The sequence below is a fragment of the Nyctibius grandis genome, chromosome Z (genome assembly GCF_013368605.1).
Source record: "Nyctibius grandis isolate bNycGra1 chromosome Z, bNycGra1.pri, whole genome shotgun sequence".
In the NCBI taxonomy this organism is placed as follows: Eukaryota; Metazoa; Chordata; class Aves; order Nyctibiiformes; family Nyctibiidae; genus Nyctibius; species Nyctibius grandis.
Genome location: NC_090695.1, coordinates 11255269 through 11277802, shown reverse-complemented (window position 1 = coordinate 11277802; position 22534 = coordinate 11255269). Strand labels below are relative to the sequence as shown.

The window sequence follows — 22534 nt, the reverse complement described above, 5'->3', positions numbered from 1 at the left end:
GTAAAAATCTAAGCTGTCTGTCTGGTGTCGCAAAAGTGACATTTGACTGACTGACTGTCATGAAATGCAGAATAAAGCCCATGGCCAGAGGAAACCCAGCATATGCGAGCTAATGGCAGTCATGAAGGCAAAACTGACAAATATTAGCAAGGGAATTACAGAACAAAATACAAAGCATCATTATGCACCCTTCAAATCTACATTTCAAATACTGCATGCAGTCCCAGTGCCCCATCTCAAAAAATTTATAGTAGAACCAGAACAGACAGACAGAAGGGCAAGAATCATGATTGAACATAATGAACTGCTCCACATGAGGAGAGTTAGACGTGTTATGACTGGATTGGAGAAGCAAAGTAACATTGAGCAAAATGAAGACTTAACAGATGCCTGTCAGATCTTAAATACCTTCAGGAGGTGATTATAGAATTATTATTCATTGTATCTCACAATACAAGAACTAGGGTCATAAAATGACCCAAGCAAACAACATTTAAAGCAAAGAGACAGAAATATTTTTTCAGAAAGAGCATAATTATACAGGCTGTATCATGGAGAAAAAAATGTAAATTGCTTCAAAAAAAAGCAACTAGACATAATCATGGAAGGAAAGTCTATTGAGCGCTACTAAACACAGAAATGCAGATACAAAATTATCTCGGGAAAATCCTAAATTTCAGATCATTGAAAACTAGGAAGATGTTCTCAGGGAAAACATGTTAGAAAAAAGTATCCTAGGAGGAAGGTCAGTGCACTGTCTCCCCATTCTTACACGGTTTCCCAACTGGCCTTTGTCAGAGACAGGAAACTAAGTCCGTGCTAGTATTTCATAATATTGAAAAGTATTATTATTTTGGCATCCATGTGCCATTCTTCATCACGATTGTGAAGAAATTAGAAAAAAAACAATGATCAAAATTTTAAAGTGTGCTTCCTTATATATGTTAGTAGCAACTGTTATTTGTATTTTTAGATATTTATAATACTGTATTAGTGTATCTTTCATTGAAAAATATTGAACAAAACAATGTGCAATGAGACAAAAGGTTTAAGTAGAATACGCATAAAATACTGAGGAAAAATACATACTTTAATATCTAAGCCTTTTAATCATGAATGAATGTACCTTGGGAAGTGGTTCATCTACATAAATCCATTCGTTTGATCCTGGTTCAATTGGTGGTGGTGCCACAGGAATGGGAGGAAGATCATCTTGATGTATGACTGGTAAAAGCTCTTTTCCTGTTGATTTTTCTTGAATAGTCCCTTGTATATGAACGTACAATTAGTACCTTCAAATGTATTTTAAGTACCAATAATCAGAATTAGACTTCTATACTACTCTGGCAAATGCAAAATAATGGAACATTCAATATTTCATTACATAGGTCTTGTTCATCAAAAAACATACTAATCAAATCAGTGATGCTATACTTATAAAATCACTTTTCAGTTAAGCTTATATTTTACAGGACTGATACTTTTCTGAAACCGTCATTGTGACAGAAAATGGAAGATAATGAATTAGTATGTATGCATATGAAAAATTCTTTACCAGGTAAACCAAGGCCAGTGGTGTTGATACAATTTTGAGATTCATTATAACTATCATGATTTCAAGGACTCCCTGTTAATTAAAGAACAGTTGTAAACACTTATAGCTTCCATGCTAGACTTGGGAAAGAGTGAATTAAGAAAAAAAAAACATTGAAGAAGAAACAAACAGATAAACAGAGCTAAATCTGGCCTCATATGGAAAATACATCTTACTCTGAGAAGCTGAGAAGTATGAAAGATGACAGATGGGAAAAACGAAAGAGACAGAAAGATCATGTGGTAGAGAAAGAAACAAGTGAAAAACTAACCCTGCTAGCCTATAGTATAGCAAAATAATACTGAATGTAGTTAGCAGCTTCAGAGCATGATTCAACCCTACGATCTAAACAGACCTCTGGAAAGAAATCAGCTTCTCCTCAGTAACCATAGAAGGATCCTACAACAACGAGATTTTTAAGTTAACATTAATTAGCTGCTCAGAATCAGGTGCATGAATTGTGGCCAGTTTTGCTGTGGATTTGAAAACATTCAAAGAAAATAAATAGCTTTGCATTAAACCACTGTTGTACAGTCTTGTCTTTTTGTTTGAAATAAGCTTAACATTTATAGAATAGATGTGGTTTGTTTTACTGTAAGTGTCACAAATCTGCCTCTGACAAACACTGTCTTGCGGGGTGCTTCAATGGAAAAACTGTTACCATTCTCCTGATTTAAGCTTATAAAAAGAAGAAAACTGTTGGCCACATAAAATACTCCAACTACTCCAGCTTCTGCTGAATATTTTGAGAACCAATCTCTGGATTTTGCTTTACCATGTCACTCCCAGAGTGCTACTAATGTCTGAATAATTAATATACAGTCTTATACCTCTATTCTGCTTTTATTAACTTAATAGTGAAGGACAGCTTGGAATCTCTCAACGTAAATATGAAATTAGACATTATTAACTGACCACAGGAATTGCTTCTCCATAGGGAGTAAACAGTCCTTACAGTACTTCTACAAGACAGTTGGATTCTAACCAGAAAATCTCAACTCCATTTGCATCAGTAGGAAATTTGCCATTGACTCCAGCAGGGCTGTGAATTATATCAAGCACATCAAAAAAACTATTCCAAACAGGTAGTTCTGTGAAAACACTCTATCCAGTTTTCTGTCAAGTGTGATATTTCCAAGAATTTTTCACGAACTGGGAACCTTGTACAGGAGTAGTGGTCTAAACTTTTACTGTTAAGAGTGCTTTTCAAGCTAATACTATTTTTTTCTTTTGTGGTAGAAGACACATCAAGACCTTGTAATAATTATGAAGAAAAAAAGTGGTTATTCAGAAGTCTACTAATCCTGGTTTACTTGATGCATCTTTTCCCCTGGATACACCTTTTTTCCTTTTTATTTTTAAATTATTCTTTCCTTTTGGGTGATTAAGAGGAAAAATGGAATAAAGATGCACCAAGGTACATGTCAAAAACACTCCGAGTTATCCATGCTTTTAAGCTGATGCTGATATATGAATATATCTTGATAACAGCAAGTTAAGTCTTTCTTATACCATTATGCTAGGCCATATGGTGAAGATGCTGGATGTAATATTTAAACCAGGAAGAAAGGACTGAATTTAGTAATCCTTTACTTCACAGGACTCAAGTAAACCCAATTGACACTTTCTTTTAAATATTTTAAAACTTTTTCTCAAATATTCTTTACAACTGTGTGAAATTAGTCCATATTCTCTGAAAATATAAAAACCTAATAGAGAGGTTGTCCTGGTTTGGCCTAAAACAGAACCAAATTCCCTTTCAGTGATTTTTACTTTCAGCTAAGTTCTTCTAAGTAACTGCACTTTCTGAAACTAACTGCGTGCTTTGCAGACAGTGTCTGCTTCTAGGACTGATAACACTCAAAGTTTATAGTTATTATTGAGGCACTGGTAGGAATGGTATGCAGAAAGGCTCTTGCTGTACTTAGAGAATGCAAGGTCACTGCTAAATTCCTCACTAATTACAAGTGAAGAGCTGCAGAAGGGTTGCACCTGCAGGGAGGAGTGGACAGGACAGGTGACCCAAAATTGACCAACGAGCTATTCCATCCCATACACGTCATTCTCAGTATAAAGCAGGGGGATCACGAGGGTCTAACTTCTTCTGCTATGGCTGGCGTCCCAAGAGGACTCTGTCCATTTTCCTGCTGCCCCTGATCATGATCCGTGCGTCCCTTAATCCAGTTCCTGTCTGTCACTGGGCTCAGTCTGGGACTTCCTGGAGCCTGCCCTTCAGTGCCGGTGGTGACATGACCGACATCGGGGGAGCTCAATCTTGGGTTTGTATATATTTGTATGTATTTAATTATTTCAATTATTATACTCTTTTTCATTATTATAGTTCATTAAAACTGTTTTAACTTTCCAACCCATAGTCTCTCTCCCTTTTCTCTTTCCCTCCCCCTTCCAGCAGAGAGCATCTGCCACAGGTTTAATAGACAGCCCAGCTTTAAACCGTGACAGAAGTTCACAGTTCTGGTGCAGTTATCACTAACTCACCCATCCCCAAAGTCTTGCAGGGCCAGTGAAAATGTGTGTTTCCATATAGTTTTATACATTAATTATTAGTGTTAATTATGAAGAAAAAAGTCTTTTCTCACTGAATTTTAAAAAGTAAGAACAAAAAAACTTACTTCTATTCTGGTTTTTGGCAATTTCTTCCATTATAATTTCCTTCACTGTTTCGCACACCAGACTTTCTTCTGTCTCTGCATTGACTTTCACTAGAATATTTTGATGGATTTCAAACCATTTCTCTAATTTTGGCCACGTGTCTAGAAAGCCTGAAATTCTACAAAAATCATAGTAATGTATAAAATTAATATCCAACTAAAGACAAATAAAACATTTTCCTAAATTATTAAGCAAAAGAAAAAGCAGACCATCTAATTTAATAAACACATCCAGCCAATATTTTTTGCAAAATAATACTCCATCCACATCAACCCCTTCATTTTCAACATCGGAAAATTTTCAAAATCCTACTAGTTAACTAGTCCCATATATTTCTTACTCTTTCTTTTCACGAGGTAAACCTACTGTCTTATAACTAAAACAATAATAATCAATAATATAATAGTCTAAAATAGTCACTAGTATCAAATATTTAGAAACAAAACTTGTTCTTGGTTTTGCTCTTTATGTGAAGTTAGATGATTCAATAAAAAATACAAAACTAACTGTTTTTATTAATGTAAAAGTGGAAGATACCATTTCAGAAAATCTGTAATGCAATTCAAGTGCATTTCACTCAAGGGCAGTCACCTGATGTATGACATACCTCAGATACATGTATGTATAGATACATATATATACATATAGGTATATGTATAGTTCATGCAATACATATCTGAAAACAAATTCTCCTTGGAAGACCTTGAAAAAGCAAAACACATGTATTCTTATCTTCTAGGATTATTTATAATGTGTCAAAAATGAAAGTACTATTTAGGTTCCACATTAGAAAAACTCCTAAGTAAAATCTCAGCGTTAGGCATGTCAGTACTATCATGGATCACATATGAGATTCGGATCAATTACATGCCTAAACATCAGTCTGAAGCAGCTTTTTTGTACTTCATATAACATACTTATGTAGCACCTGGTCCCTGGCTAAGTCAATCTTCTCTTCTAGGATTTCAGCATCTGAATTTTGATTGTTGTTCTCCCGTTCAGTTTGAGATGACTTTGATTTATCTGCTGCGTGGAAAACAGCATATATGAACATATATTGAAAAAGGCAATTATGCAGGTAGTTATTTGCCCTAAGCAAGATAATTATTAAAAGAAAAATTTCAGTGTTCCTTGATCTTACATTTCTTCATTTAAAAATTGGGTGCCAAACTTCCTAAAAGAAAGGAAAAGTCAGAGAAAATCATAGAAAGATTAGCTGGAAAGGACCTGAAGACAGTGTCTTGCCTCTTCATCTATTTAAATGCAGAGGCAATTATAGCACTAACATTTCCTGATGGATGCTTTGCAGTCATAGAAATTTCCAGTTGTAGAGTGGGAGCATTCCTGTGGGTGGACTATTTCAGGTTTATTAACTGTTAGAATAAACAGAAGGTATTTTCCCAGTCTAATCTGAATCTTCCTTGGACAGTGGGATCAAGTGCACCCTCAGCAAGTTTGCTGATGACATCAAGCTATGTGGTGTGGTCGACATGCTGGAGGGAAGGGATGCCATCCAGAGGGACCTGGACAGGCTGGAGAGGTGGGCCTGTGCGAACCACATGAAGTTCAAGGCCAAGTACAAGGCCCTGCATGTGGGTCAGGGTAATTCCAAGCATAAATACAGGCTGGGCGGAGAATGGATTGAGAGCAGCCATGAGGAGAAGGACTTGGGGTTGATGGGTGATGAGAAGCTCAATGTGAGCCAGCAATGTGCGCTTGCAGCCCAGAAGGCCAACTGTACCCTGGCCTGCATCAAAAGCAGCGTGGCCAGCAGGTTGAAGGAGGGGATTCTGCCCCTCTGCTCCACTCTCGTGAGAACCCACCTGGAGTACCGCGTCCAGCTCTGGGGCCCCCAACAGAAGAAGGACATGGAGCTGTTGGTGTGAGTCCAGAGGAGGGCCACGAAGATGATCAGAGGGCTGGAGCACCTCTCCTATGAAGACAGGCTGAGAGAGCTGGGGCTGGAGAAGAGAAGGCTCTGGGGAGACCTTCTAGCAGCCTTCCAGTACCTGAAGGGGCCTACAGGAAAGCTGGAGAGGGACTTTTTACAAGGGCATGTAGTGATAGGACGAGGGGGAACAGTTTTGAACTGAAAGAAGGTAGATTTGGATTAGATATTAGCAGGAAATTCTTTGAGGGTAGTGAGACACTGGCACAGGTTGCCCAGAGAAGCTGTGGCTGCCCCCTCCCTGGCAGTGTTCAAGGCCAGGTTGGATGAGGCTTTGAGCAACCTGGTCTAGTGGAAAGGTGTCCCTGCCTGTGGCAGGGGGGTTGGAACTAGATGATCTTTAAGGTCCCTTCCAACCAAAACCATTCTATGATTCTGCGATTCTATGAAGTAACTACTTCTTTTCACAACAATGGGCAGATATTCCACTGCATTGGCAGACAAGGTATTCTCTCTCTCTCCGAGTCTTCTCTAGATTTAAAAAACTCTTTAATTGACTAGAAATAAGCCATTTTTTAATAGATTTCTGATTTGTTAATGTTCTTTTAACTCTTTCTGTCACCACATTATATCTTATGAAATAAATTCTGTTTGGATTTCTGAGATTATATCATGTATTATCACATTTTCAAAGTGTACTGGCAACACAAGGTCTTCGAACTAACAAGAATTTCAAGTGTCTGTACATTTATCTCCACTGCATTGTTAGCAGAATGCTTTAATTCAAACCATGTGCTGTGTAAGTGCTGCAGTGAAAACTATTAAGAGGAATTTGGACAGTATGGGACATATGAAAAGAACTTATGTTTCACCAAAGCGAGTAAAGGCAATTAAAAATGTGTGGTCTGGAAGTCAATCAGCCCTCAAAAAGCCTTTGATGCCTTTGCCATTTTTGGCCAAAATTGACTATTTCTGATTGTTCACTGACTAACTAAAGACATGACAAAGGCAGTAATCAATAGGGAATGAATGTTGGCACTCCCAGGGAATGAATGTTGGCACTTCCCATAGTTTATCCTTTCCTTCATCCCTTTCCAAATGTGTCTCCTGGAGAAAAATACTATTCACATATACTCATTTGTAATGAGGCATATTTCTGCATCTCCTGTAACTAGCAATTTTTCCAGCTGTTGTTTTATATGATATGTAACACCAGCCACTGTGCTATCTCAGCTCCAGTGAGAATTCAGTACAAATACAAACCAGCATATACACATGCACTTGCAGACTTCTGATCCGCCTTTGACTGAAACAAATCAGACTATTAGAAATAATCTGGAAGCATTCAAGATGATAATGCACAATTAATGAAAGCAATACTGTGAGATGTAGAGAAATTGTGCAGTAATGCTATTTTGCTCCAATAAGTACAATTTACAGGTATATCTGGTAAATAATGTTTGGGATTAATGTGTTCCTTATACCTAGTCACATACTATTAGTCAGCAAAAGTTAAAAGGGGCCTTACAAATGGAGAATAAAGCTGCCAAGAAATCTAAAAAATTTCTAATTTCATAATTGTCAGAAGAAAATACCGATATTATATAATTTAGCATTTTCAATTAAAATATGGCCTTGCTATTATGTTGCAAAGTACTCACGATTTAGTCATTTCAGTATTATAACAATCTTTACATTCCTCATACATCAGAATCTGCTTGTCATTTAACTTTGTTAAAAGTAGTCGGAAACTTACACTTCAAGTCAGCCACACGTTTCAGCGCCATGGTGTCGGAAATATCCAATAATATAGAAACATCAAATGCATGTGAGGTAACAGAAGGCTTGTTAGGGACTCTGGGATCTGTAACAAGCGAGAGCTTTCCAGGATTTGCATCTTTTGCTTCTGGATCAACCCCTGTGTAGGCTTTTTCAAATAGCTTTGCCTGATTAATTGTCATTGGAAACCCATCCACAATCCACCCCTTCTCTGGTGGTATTTGGCTAAAAGTAAATGAAGAATCAGAATTATACAGTGAATTGATAGCATAATAATACCACCTAAAGAAGTGCTTGCCCTAGGAGTCTTTCATTCTGAATTCAGCATATTAAACATCCCAAGGAATACAGAATATGACACACATCGTTAAAACTTAAACTGTAAAGCAATGGATTTTAAACCAGAAAAATAACATCAAGCCTAACTAAAAGTGGAAAAAAAGCAAAAACAGAACAATTTTTGCTGTCTTATAAAATAAAGTTTCCAAAAACGATCTCTATATAGACTATGATCAGAGGTGCAATTTCACTATTTTCTCTACTAACTTCTGCACTGAAGTAACATATAGCAAAATCTGTTTCATAACTTTAAAATACACTAATGGGAGTAATATAACTTAAATAATATTCATGTGGGAAATGAAGTGCTCATTGCACATCAGGGTATTTGAGACAATTTTCTGTCAAACAAAAGTAGACAAAAATAAGCAATCGCACTGCTTAAGTATGAATGCTTGGATTATGCATCTAAAAAAATGTAAAAGAAAAAATACTAGCACGTGCTGAATATCTTCCAACTAATAAACAAAATAGAGGCATTAGTTATATTTAATGACTATGTGATAGTCATGTATGTTTTTACTTACCTTCAGTAGTGTACAAAAATGTCTGCATAATTTAGGGCTAGATTCTACTGCTGGCATAAAATGAGCATTAACTAGCTGCACTAATTAGCTCCACTTTCCAAGTACAAGACTCCAGTGTTCAAAAAATACCTCAATAAAGAGAAATGGCTGAATCTGGACTACAAGCTTGGTCATTACATTCTAAATAACTGAGGAAAAAAAGCTACACAATTTCGTACTTAATGGCTTCCAATAGGATGTCAATTAGTAACTCATCGGGAATACATTTTCCTTTCTTCAACAATTTCTGTGATGCGGCGCCAAGCTGGGCACGTACAGATAGCTGTGGAAGAGTACAGTGTAAGACTAATATGCTCAGAATGTTCACAACACTCATTGTTAAGAAGAGTATGATTCTACTTTATACAGTATATATTTATTTATTTCAATTTAATGTTTATTGTGTTATTTATTTATATTTAATATTTACTGTTATATTAAGGAGAAATAGTTTCAACTGATGGAAAAAAAGCCTAATTTAATTCAAATCTCCAACTGATTTCATTACACCCATGAAAATGCCAGACAGAAATGCTGTTGAGAAACAAAGGATATGAAGGCCAAGAAATAAAAAATTAAGTGTCCTGTTTCTAAGCTTATTCTGATTTTCACTACCATAAATCCACTGACTGCTTCCTACAGCAGCATTTAACTTAATTAGTTCTACAGGGATTCTTTTATATCTTAGCTTTTGAAGTATTTTCCAGTGAGCAATAAAGTCAAAGAGATCACTGTAGAATTAAGTACTTTTGAACAAAAAGAAAAGAAACCTTGTTATGGGATGAATGATCTGCTTGGCAGCAGCAAGATCAGGAATACATTTTTGCTAACGCAGAAATTACAGAGAAAGTACCACAACTTTTGTAAATGTGAGATTTAACGAGAAGGTACAGAATTTTAACAGTATGTACAAGTCTAACCAACATACACTGGAATAGATTTTCATAATAAACTCTTTTCATATCTCATACAGAGAATGCTTGCAGTGAAGTCAATAAATTAATTCAGAATAAAAGGTTATCACCATTTAAGTAACAACTATTTTAACTAACGCATCTTTATAAAGCAGAAGTTAAAACTGGATTACAAACCTTGGACAGACTATCCTGACTGTTATCTGATTTAAATTCTTGCCCAGATGGATCCTTTTTGACAGGACAATCGCCTATAACAGGTACATCATAAAGTTTGACAATTCTATTACTGTAAAATTTATTACTATAGATAAATAATAAAAGTATATACATCATTATTGTTCTCTGAACAAATCAATATAAAAGGTGTCTACAATTGTTAGAATCATGGGATCATTTACTAATTCAGGTTGGAAGAAACTTCTGGAGGTCACCTAGGTCAAGTTCAACCTTCTGCTCAAAGTGGTGTCAGTTAAAAGGTCAGACCAGGTTGCTCAGTTGTTTACCCAGTGTCATCTTGAAAATTTCCAAGGATGGAGACTACACCACCTTTTCAGGCAACCTGTTTCAATGCTTGATGGTTCTCATGAGGAAAAGAAGACTAGACTGTCTTATGTCTAGTCAGAAGGGGAACAAGAAGGGCTTTTACAGGTGTCTCCACAGCAAAAGGAAAGCTAGAGAAAACATGGGCCTGCTGAAAGAGACATGCAAAAGACTGAGGTATCACAAGCCCCGAGACTAGCAGGAAAGTCTGCTGCATGAAAGACTTAGCCTTGGTGGAGGAGGATCAGCTTAAGGAACATTTAAATAAACTGGAAATAAACAAGTCCATGGGACCTGACGGCATACGCTTACCCGTGCTGAGGGAGTTGGCTGATGTCACTGCCAGGCCACTCTCAATAATCTTGGAAAGGTCCTGATGACTGGGGGAGATTCCCAGGACTGGAAGAATGCAACTGTCCCTCCTCTCTTCAAGGAAAGCAAGAAGGAGGAACTGAGGATGTACAAGCCAGTCAGCCTCACCTCAGTCCCTAGGAACTGATGGAGTAAATAAGCATGGAAACTATTTCGAGTATTTTAAGGACAAGAAGACGAATGGGTGTTGTCAGCATGGATTTATGAAGGGGAAATCATGCTTGACTAACCTGACACCCTTCTACAATGAGGTGTCGGGCTCAGTGGTTGAGAGCTGGTCAGCGTATGCTGTTTACGTTGACTTTTGACACTGTCTTCCTTAACATCCTCATAGACAAACTGATAAAAGTATGGACTAGGTAAGCGGACAGTGAGGTGGCCTGAAACCTGGCTGAACTGCCAGGCTCAAGAGGTTGTGATCAGCAGTGTGAAGTGCAGCTGAGAGACAGTGATGAGTGGTGTAGCCTGAGGGCTGATTCTGAGACCAATTCTGTTTAACATCTTCATTAACGACGTGCATGATGAGACAGAGTGCACCCCTCAGCAAGTTTGCAGTCAATAGAAAACTGGAAGGAGTGGCTGATGCACAGATGGTTGTGCTGCCATTCAGAGGGACCTCGGTCATGAAGTTCTGCAAAGGGAAATGCAAAGTCCTGCATCTGGTGAGGAAAACTGCATGCTTTCAGCACCAGCTGGGGGCCAACTGTCTTGAAAGCAGCTTTGCAGATGAGGGCTTGGAGGCCCTGGAGGAGAACAAGCTGACCACGAGCCAGCAATGTGCCCTTGCAGCAAAGAAGGCCAACAGCATCCTCGACTACATTAAGAAGATATGGCTCCGGTGAGACCATACCCGGAGTGCTGTGTCTAGGTCGGGACTCCCCAGTGCAAGAAAGACATTGATGTACTGGAGCAGGTTTAGAGAAAGGCCCAGATGAATACTAAGGTCTGGGAATGTCTGACATATGAGGAGAGGCTGAGAGCTGGGACTGTTCAGCCTGGAGAAGAGAAGGCCTGAGAGGAATCTTATCAATGTGTAGAAATATCTGGGGTAGGGAGGGGAGTAAAGAAAATAGAAACTCTTCTTAGTGGTGCCAAGTAAAATGACAAAAGGCAACGGACAAACTGAAACACAGGAAATTCCATTTAAACATAAACATATTAACTGTGAGGGTTATGGAATATTGGAACAAGTTGCTCAGTGAGGTTGTTGGGTCTCCTTCCTTGGAGATGTTCAGCATCCAGCTGAACACAGTCCTGAATAACCTGCAGTAGTGATCCTGCTTTGAGGAGGAGGATTGGACTAGATGACCTTCAGAAACCCCTTCCACCTTCAATCATTTTGTGATTCTGAGTTTAAGTGGCTGAGCCCAGTGTCAATTCCTTTGTTGGTAAGATCTGTTGTAAAGAAAGGCAAAAGGAGGGGAGGTGAGAGCTTGCCCTTCATTCATTTGGAAGCTGCTTTTAAGCCAAAGCTGTGATCCTGGACCCTGCCTGTGGTACACTACAGCTGTGTAGCAGCCATGTCTGCACTCTGTGTCCTGTCTTCTTGATTCTGACCCTGATCCACACCTGCTGACTTGAGTTCCAGGCTTGACCTCAGACTTGCTTCATCGGCAGAATTGCTGAGTTATCACCAGACTGAGGCTCACTCTGATCAGTGTCTTCGGACCTGATAGTGTCCCTGACTTCAGTCAATATCCTCACTCTTTTTTGGTGAACGTTGGCACTTCCTGCTTCATTACTGCCCTTGTCACCTAGCTCACCTTTCTTCATGGAGCAGCCTGCACTTGCTGCTCCCAGACACTAGGAATGTGTGGAAAAAGGAAATTCATAATGGGAGCTACCGTGAAAACTCAGATGTCATGGATACTATCTCAAATGTATAAGAGAAAGGGGAATTGTCATTTAAATCTAATAGGATAAGGATTGAAATTAAATTTTATAAATACATATATGCATATATAAACAAAATATATAGGCACCTTTGGTTCCATTGATAGGTGTTTCTGTTTGGAGTGTCTTTGGAACTTTCAGTGGTGATTCTGAAAAGTTCTTCTGGACCTTGTATGAATTATGGAAGGAAATGTATTAGAAAGGAAACTACACATTCCAGGAAAAAAAAAGCCTGTCAATTCAAGCTGACCCTTGAAGTAAGTCAAAACTTAAATTAAGTTTGAAATTGAGTAAAAAATTGAAACAATATGCTTTCTTCCTTGTATATTTCTTTCTCATCTCCCCGTGGGAGCCATAACCAAAATTAACAAAAATGCTTACCTCATTTTTCCCCCCAGAACTGTCTGCTTCCTGTGGAATCACATTGTGCTCACTTTTCATTTCATTTTTAAGAAAAGCTTGAATAGCCTCCTGAACCAGAGTATCAACAGATAGTACCTGAATATTGCAAACTAATACACAAAAAAAATAGATAACTTTACAGTTTGAGTTAAGCATATATAGAGAGAGACTATTACTGGCAATTAAATTAATGATGAGAAGGCAGTATTATTACATGCAAGGCAATGCACCATTCCTTTCATTTGGGCTTTTGATGTAAGTTGTTTCCACTGTCTCTGTAAGCACTGCACAGTATGTATCCACAATTACATAGCTATCTTGCTAGTCTCTTCTACAACAAACATCCTCAAAGAAGTTTACCAAAAGCATTTTTAAATTCTCAAAGCAAAAGTAATACTATATTAACACTATATTCAAGTTCAGATGTTTTTAAACTTATTTTGAAAGATAATGAATGAACAACTTGCAATCAGCTCTTGCAAAATATAGATGCATCTGAGGTTCAAGGATTAGTAATGCAAGGATTTTCCCAAATGATTTTAATTGTAAGAATGGGATTTTTGCACAAATAAACATTTTTGAGAATTTGAGGAAAAAAAAATCTCTACCTTTTTCAATAAACTTTACACAGGTAGTTTTTCCACTAAAAAGTTTTCCCAAAATACATCCCTTGATAGGAAATGGAGGAAATACAGGTGGTGAAGATTTGGGTGTTGAAGGATAGAAAATCTCCATCAGTCTACGAAGCACATGACCCAATATGTTATGATTAAGAGGATGTTTGTTTTCACTGTTCTCTTCAGTCGGGCACCATTCCCCTGTCATATTCTGTATAAATGACAAATTAGGAAATAATTTGTCAGTATGCCTTGTCTTTCATCTTTCTAGATATATGTATTTATACATAAACACAATACATACAAGAACCAAATCTGAATAGTACTAAACAGCAAAATATGTTTTAGAATAGACTCTTGTTAAAAGCTGTAATTATGTCAGAATCATTAAGCATTTATTGATATACACCAATACCTAGCTACGAGAGACAAGTTCTCCTACAAACCATAGATTCCTAGAATATTTTTTTTCATTCCATAAACATGAAAAAATCATTTCATCAATACCACAGAATAAATCAGTAGCAGATTTTTGGAATAGAAGCCCAGTATCCCAATATTCAGCATTCTAAAAACTGGGCAACATTATTGTCCGGTATCACACATAAATCTTCGAAAATTTTTATGGACAAAGATTTCAGATAAATATATTTGCCCAACACGCATTCAATAGAGAGGAAAAGAAAAAAACCAAAACCCAACAACCCAGAACAAACAAACCACCATATAATTAAAAAAAAAGTAAGGGAAGAAAATACTGAGTAGAAACTTCCAGTTCATCTACTCTGAGACCAATATAAATTTATCAGTGGTATGAGTCACCAGCATACAGCTTAATGAGGTTTTGGTAGTAAAGATACTCTTATTGACAAACACATTGGGAGAAAGATGAGAATGGAAGGATGTACTCAAAAGAACTGAACACAAAATTGTGCTTTTGACACTCTAATATTTACTCTACCAGTACTGGGTCTTATAACACTAGGAAAGTCCTGGCATACAGTTTATGCTATGAGAAGCTAAAAGAGAACATTTCAGTATGAAGGGTAATACTAGTTCTGTATTACTTATTATTTGGTTGCAGGCTACTAAACAGCTGTTTGGAAGATATGTGGACTAATGATATTCCAAATTAGATTCTAGCTTGTCATCTCATTTGGGGTGCACAATAAAGGGTTGAGAGGCAAAGTCAAATGTTTCAGCAAGAGAAATTCCAACTAGGAAAAAAAATGAAGAAAAAAATGTTCACAATGAGAATGGTTAAGCACAGAAACAGGTTGCACACAGAGTCTGTGGAATCTCTACCCTTGGAAATACTTGAAAGCTGACCAGACAAGGTCTGAGCAACCTTATGTAACTCAGAAGTTGGCCCTGCTTTGAGCAAAGAGGTTAAACTATATGACCTCCCCATCCCTTTCAATCTCAACAATTGTATCATCCTATAAATTAAATATTTAATCACCATCAGCAGAAGCAACCAGTTTCATTCTAAGCTCTACTGAAAGATAATGTTTTGAATTCATGTTCCAGGTAGAACATGCAATCTTTTCCCGAACTTACTATCCTGAATTAAATATTGCCACAGCATACATTCTACTAACAGGACTTGATCAGTGTTGACTTTGAACGTATGTGCCTTAGATAGAATAACACAATGTAACTTATTACCACTCTAAATGAACATACCATCTATTTGTAATCAGTAAAAACAAACAAAAAAAATATTTTTGAGTTGCACAATATCCCCTCTCCAACATATCTCAGAAAACGTACTTCTTAATATGTAATTTAAAAGACATGCTTAAAAAAAACAAATCCTTGTCCTGTCTGAACCATTCTTGCTTAAACATAGAAGTAGAGGTGGATCAGTTGTTTTAAATTCTATCAGACCTGTAGGAAAAATGAATTCCAAATGGAATGGGCTCCCCATTCAAAGTACTCACCTTTCAGATTTCTTGCCTTTTTAACCAGAAGATTGTTAGAATGTACCTCTTTAGCTAAAGTAGCTTACCTGTCATCAACAAGTTTTCAGGTATCCAGGTGAGAGTTATAGAACTCCTGGCCAACACTCTCAATCGAAACTAGAAATTATTTGATATTTTGAGTAGTGCCTACTGTTACATGTGTTTGGGGTCATTCCAGTAATTTATGAAATGATCAGCCACAACTGATGATGTGGTAGTTTCCAAATATTTTCAAGCTCAGTCTAATGTGGAATGTGCAGCAGACTGATAGCACTGTATTTTGTTCTTGTATTTTATCAAATATATTTGACACTTGTAGTCAGTATTCCTAATGTAAACTTATTATTTTTGAGAGACGCCAAATTGCTTGTGCTGGGCTTTTTTTCTCCAGGGTTAAGAAAATCAGAGTAAACTTTACCAGAATGCCATGCCAATACACTTTTATCTAGAAGCAATACTTTGAAGGTATTAGCTGTTTGATTTTTAGAAGACATAAGCATGAATTGGTGTCTACAATTTTACACATCATATAGAATTGCAGAATAATTTTGGTTGGAAAAGACCTTTAATATCATCGAGTCCAACTGTTAACCTAGCACTGACGAGTCCACCACTAAACCATGTCCCTAAGCACGACATCTATGCTAAATACCTTCAGGGATGGTGACTCAACCACTTCCCTGGGCAGCCTGTTCCAATGTTTGATAACCCTTTCAGTGAAGGAATTCTTCCTGATATCCAATCTAAACCTCCCTGGTGCAACTTGAGGCCTTTTCCTCTCATCCTATTGCTTGTTACTTGGGAGAAGAGACTAGGACCCAGCTCACTACAACCTCCTTTCAGGTATTTGTAGAGAGCAATAAGGTCTCCCCTCAGCCTCCTTTTCTCCAGGCTGAACAACCCCAGTTCCCTCAGCTGCTCCTCATAAGACTTGTGCTCTAGACCTTTCACCAGCTTCGTTGCTCTTCTTTGGACTCTCTCCAGTACCTCAGTGTCTTTCTTGTAGTGAGGGGCCCAAAACTGAACACAGTATTCGACGTGTGGCCTCACCAGTGCCGAGTACATGGGGACCATCACTGCCCTAGTCCTGCTGGCCACACTATTTCTGATGCAAGCCAGGATGCTGTTGGCCTTCTTGGCCACCTGGGCACACTGCTGGCTCATACTCAGACAGCCGTTGACCAACACCCCCAGGTCCTTTTCTGCCACTTTCCGCCAGCTTTCCAGCCACTCCTCCCCAAGCCTGTAGCGGTGCATGGGGTTGTTGTGCCCCAAGTGCAGAAGCCAACACTTAGCTTTGTTGAACCTCATACAGTTGGCCTTGGCCCATCAAGCCAGCCTGTCCAGATCCCTCTGCAGAGCCTTCCTACCCTCAAGCAGATCAACACTCCCACCCAACTTGGTGTTGTCTGAGAACTTACTGAGGGTACACTCGATCCCCTCGTCCAGATCATTGATAAATATATTAAAGAGAACTGGTCCCAGTACTGAGCCCTGGGGAACACCACCTATGACTGGCCACCAACTGGCTTTAATTCCATTCATCACAACTCTTTGGGCCTAGCCACCCAGCCAGTTAATGATGATACAAGCTTACATATGATACAAGCTTTTCATGAATACTGATGCAGAAAGGCATAAGACTAACATCTGGAAAAAAAAAATTAATTACGTTAATGAGCATTTGAAAAAAACTGGTAGTGAAAAAGAGGTTTTAAACGTATCATTAAATGTTTATGACCTCCAGTGCCCTTACATCTAGAGAAGACTGCTAGGTCTTTGTAATATAAACAACAATATGACTGGAAAACTTCATTTTTAATTAGTGCTCCTCAGTAACTGTTTCCTGCCTGTCTGTCCTGTATATCCTCCCTGTTGGTCTTATATACCAACAGGTCTCTTTTCACCTGAAGAAACTGATCATGAAATTCATTGCATGAGTTGATATGGTCTGTACAAGGACCTTATAAATAGACAAATCAGAAAAACATACATTAAGATTGAAACCAAAGTAATTTGAGCTATCAGGCATTCATCACAGAAACTCGTAATAAACGTCTAGACTCATTGCAAAAGAAAATGTAACAATTCAGGTTCAGGATGTGGCTAAAAGCATAGATACATATATTTTGTAGTTATAATTTCCCAACAAGTCAAAGACAGGTTATTTGCACTGATTTTGCCATATTCTAGTTAAACAGATTATTTGAAAAGACTAAATGCATAGCAGGATTTTTTTTTCCAAAGAAAAACATCATTAATTTGGAAAAAATTATACAATACATTACAATACAGGGAAACATCCTTCATCTTTCACTTGTGAAATTTCATAGTGTATTGTAAAGTCAAAGTTTTAAGGAACCCTGAAAAATAGTTACTTGTATTCTAATAGGAGGTTAACAAAAATGTCAGCCATTTTTAATAATTTTCATAAACATTACCATCTTAAAATAAATGGATCACCCAAACCGATAAATCTTGTTAGAAAGCTTTCACTCAAAATTGCTGAAATTAAGACTATCAGGTTTTGTTACAGACACATTATTTAATTTTACTTGCTTTTGCTGTCTACTTTCTGTTGCATTTTCAAATGTGGTAGCATTAACCACACTTCCAAATATCAATTAGCTAAAAATTAATTGCATTGCAATTTACATATTGGTCCTACGAACTCAAGAGAGAAATATAATCAGTGTCATATACAAGAAAGAAATTACAACAGGGTTTTAAAACTGCACCAGCTCTCCAGTGCTACTAGCATAAAATACAGCCGTATATTTCATATAGAACCTCATGCAGTGAAAAGAAACGGCATGTCAAATTCTGATATCAGAAACTAGCAAAATATACAAATGAAACACCACACAAAATGTTTATGATTACGAAAAATCAAGATGTATTATTTTCCATTATGTCTTATCAGTTTGATGTACCTTATATTCATCATAATCTTTTTCATCTAACAGGTTCATTTTATTCAGCTCTACAAGTTTTTCCGGGCTTGGTTCATTTGGCAAAGATTGAATTGAAGCTTGTTCATATATTGGTTTTCCATTAAAAAAAAATTCCTTCCAATCACACATCAGTTTTAATGGAATTTTGCTGCAGCAGAAGAAGAAAAAGAATGAGTTCCAAAACAAAAATTAAAGGAGTTAGATATTTGAGAATATTAGACTCAAATTTACAAGAACCACAATCATGAAACAAGCATATGCTAAACTAGATATATAGTGCTTTCTATAATTATTACAGCTTTTTATAAGTGATTGGTTACTTCTATGATAGCAGTAGGTACTTGTAGGCTTCCGTATTTTCACAAATGTATCATCACACAGTATTTGGCTGGCAGAGCTCTGTAGTAACAGTTTCGCTATAGCTTTTTTTCCTTGCTCCAAATTATTTTTCCTTTTTGTGGAGTAACACCTCCCCTCATCAAAAATCTATACAATTTTTTTCCTGGAAGCTAAAATTAATTCAGAGTTAGATGAGTAATTAAACTCTTTCCTTTTTTTCTTTTAGAAAGGAAAAATATTCATATGAAACAAGACAAACTGCATATAGTAGCAAGCTAAACACAAACAGGATGCTGACATACGTCACATTAGAATTCCATGGCTGCTAAATACACTCAAAATGAAGGTTTCTATTATTTCTTAAGATTACATCAATTTGGACTTTCTTTTTTTCAGTGATGCTTGTAGTTAGTGGAGTGTTACAGCTTTAAATAAACTCTGCATGTGCTGTTCAAAAATAATTGAATACACATTACATGCATCCTGCACAATAGAAATGCACAGAAACACAGACAAAACATACCTGTAGTGGCAGTAAATGCAACATACCACCTTGATATGCATATTTGGGAAAGATATTTCAAGTATCTGTACATATTGTCGTGCACCACTCAGTACAAGCAAATCTGACACTAGCTAACACCGGAACCATGACTGTGTCACAAAAGGAAGTCATCAAACCATCTCTAAACCATGTCTAGGCTGACTACTTTATCAAGTACCTACTGGGCCTAAATTGATATAATTTTCATAAAATATAATCATATGTATTTCATATGGTTACAGCTTTATTATTTTAACACACAATTACACTAAAAGGCAATGAAGATTTTGGCATACTTTCTAATGCTGTAAAGCTTACTCCATAGTCTAGTCACTGAATACTAATCAAAGAACAGCAGCAGCAATGCCCCACTCTGTGTTTTGGAAACAATCCTACAGCACAGGCACTTGGGAGGCTGCTGCCTTTTTAGGACCTGCTCAGAAACCTTGTGCAAAGTGTCCATCAGAAGAGGGAATCACAGCATGTAAGAGACTGAAGATTCTGGACTGCGTTGCTACTTTTAGGACAGTCCAGGCAGGCTGATATATCTTAGGATATTCATTCTGTTTATATTACACTGGGGAAGCGCTCAGCTAGTCGAGCAGTCTAGAATAAGATGGACACCACTCAGTTTTTAACTTTTAAACTAAGGAATCTGTTCATAAAAAAAGGAAGTCAGTAGTTCCACAAGCGGTAGGACTAGTGAATCTTGATCTCCTAAGGATTCGAGTTAGTTAAGTTTTCAAGAAATTATGCTAAGGCTTTAGCATTTGTTCACCCTGTAGTACACATCAGTGAATCCTCACACTAAAGTAATATCATCATTTTCCCACGCAAACAAATTGAAGCTGTCCTGTAAGATACCTGAGAATATAGGTAAGATGTTTCTGGTGCTTAAACCACTCTGAATAATGAAATCTAACAGCTACCTAACAGCTATTAGTTTTGCCTAAAAACTAGCATACTCACTTGTTTGTCAGTATACGATATTCTCCTACTTTTGTGGACAAATCAACAATTTGGTCGATCACTTCCCAACATATAGAATAATGCTTTTTATAACGAGCCTGAGCTCTTTCAACAGCGATTTTCTCATGACGTTCTCTTTCTTCGATAATTTGTTTTTCAAAATCAATTTTTTCTTTTTCTGCCAGAGCCTAGAATTTTTTTGAAAGAGTAATTTGAGATTGCAAAGAAAATGAAAGTGCAGAAGTAGACAGTCCTGGAAACAAAAATGAACTTACTCCTTTAGCTCAAGAAATGAAAACAGCTAGATTCTCACCAGAGTTGGATATCCAGCAAGCAGATTAACACATACAAAAAATCTAAAAATTTCTATTCATTCTACAAATTCCAGTTTGTTTGCTTTCTAACTGCTAAAATACAATGAAATAAAGCAGAAATATATTACTTCTTTCATGACAAACAGATTAAGAACATATTCAGCGCTTGCAGGGCAAGGAAAAATGAAATGATGCTGTCTACTCTTTCTGAGGAACAACCCTGAAAATGCATTGGCAGATGCTTAGTTCCACTGAAACCCACAATGGAATACTCATTTAGAATATGCGACAAGTAATTTAACTTACAGGATTCTGATCTGCAAATAATTTGATATTATTGATGTTGTTTGATCTTTGAGAAAGGTCTCTGGTCATGGTAGAAAATAATCAGTAGTTCCTGTGATGGTGTGTTCCTTTTGACCAAAAACATACTAAAAGAGATGTTGTAATCAATAGCTATAGCTGCTGATTATTTAGGACTCCACCTGTGTTGGAAGATTTGGAGCTGCTAACTGTTTTTGGCAGGAGCAAAGTAAGAGCACTACCATCACATTATGGCCTACCATGGGCATAGCACTTGGCGATTTGCCACAGGATTATGAATTCTTTTAATTTATTAATCAACTTCAAGCTCCCGGGTAGAAATTAGCACTCATGAGTGAAACTCCTCCAGTAGTTGTGAAAAATGGATGTCACATCTAAAGGAAATTAAAAACATGATTCTTGAAACAAGATTTTATATCATTGTCTTCTGTCATTTTGCCTCTGCAAGACTGTGCCTTTTAACCTTAGCATACAGAGATGTTTCCCTACAAAGTTAAAATTAGTTTGGAAGAAAAGATCAAAATTAGACTTTAAGTTGCTCAGTTTTATGCCTCATTAACTTAGCTGTAACTCTGAACCTAGATAAAAGCAATATATTCATTATTATATCACTCTGTACCTAGAAAAGTCCTAAATTCTAACACTTGACAATACAAATTCCATTTTATAACAGGAAGGTACTGTAACAGTCCTACAGCAATTCAGGGAACAAATAATCTTTTACCGCTTCTCTATCAAGAGCATTCTGGAATTCTTTCAGTCGTCTTTCTTCATATTGTTTTTCCCTGACAATTCTGTTTTGCCTTAACACCTCTTTTTCATGTCGAACATGCATGAGTTGAACAGCAATCCTCCGCTCCTGCTGAGATTGTCTCATTAGTCTGTAAATAAGTTGCTCCTCACGGTAAGCCTCCTAAAAGACAAAAAATAATAGTATTAAGCACAGCTTATAAACTATTTCGTAGACAACTCATTGGTGTCTCGTATGAGAAATATGAAGGGAGTCGTAAAACTGCATTTACCAGCGCATTTGATACATAAATCCGAAACATATATATCTATTTATGAGTACTATTTTTGTAAACTATACAAGAATTGTAGAACTATGGAACTGAATTCCAAATATGTGTTAGCTGAGATGCTCAGTAAAAATACATTTGTTTAGATTAACTCAATTTTAACTTAGGTATTTCCTGTGTGCAAAGAAACTGCAGGATATTTCAAATAATTGCTTCTGAATGTAAAGATACACCCTTTCCTCAAATCATTAACAGTCATAATTTCCCGTACTTATCCCTGCTCTCCACTAGTCCCCATTCTCAGCCATACTCTGCTGGATCTTTGATCAGTCTTTTCTTCTAGAGGTTTGGACTTTTTCCTTCTTTCTTGGGATTCCAGTAATTATCTCCTCCATTCAGGAGACTGAGAATATAGTGAAGCATTCAGAACAGAGGAAAATACAAGACTTCTAGGTAACTGTTTTAGGGTTCTCACTGGGACATGAATAGAATCCCCTATTCAGTACTACAAGAAAATCATTCTGAAC

The 22534-nt window shown here is 37.1% G+C and overlaps 1 protein-coding gene across 1 annotated transcript in view; it reads right to left on the bottom strand.

The window, feature by feature from the left end:
• Positions 1–22534, bottom strand: part of SPEF2 (sperm flagellar 2) — a 60911-nt gene that overhangs the window by 24932 nt on the left and 13445 nt on the right. Inside the window, 12 exon segments of the mRNA XM_068423428.1 lie at positions 1127–1266; positions 4228–4385; positions 5185–5293; positions 7912–8159; positions 9019–9122; positions 9931–10004; positions 12651–12729; positions 12943–13073; positions 13572–13791; positions 18478–18646; positions 20351–20538; positions 21713–21901. Coding sequence (XP_068279529.1) covers positions 1127–1266; positions 4228–4385; positions 5185–5293; positions 7912–8159; positions 9019–9122; positions 9931–10004; positions 12651–12729; positions 12943–13073; positions 13572–13791; positions 18478–18646; positions 20351–20538; positions 21713–21901 — 1809 coding nt within the window.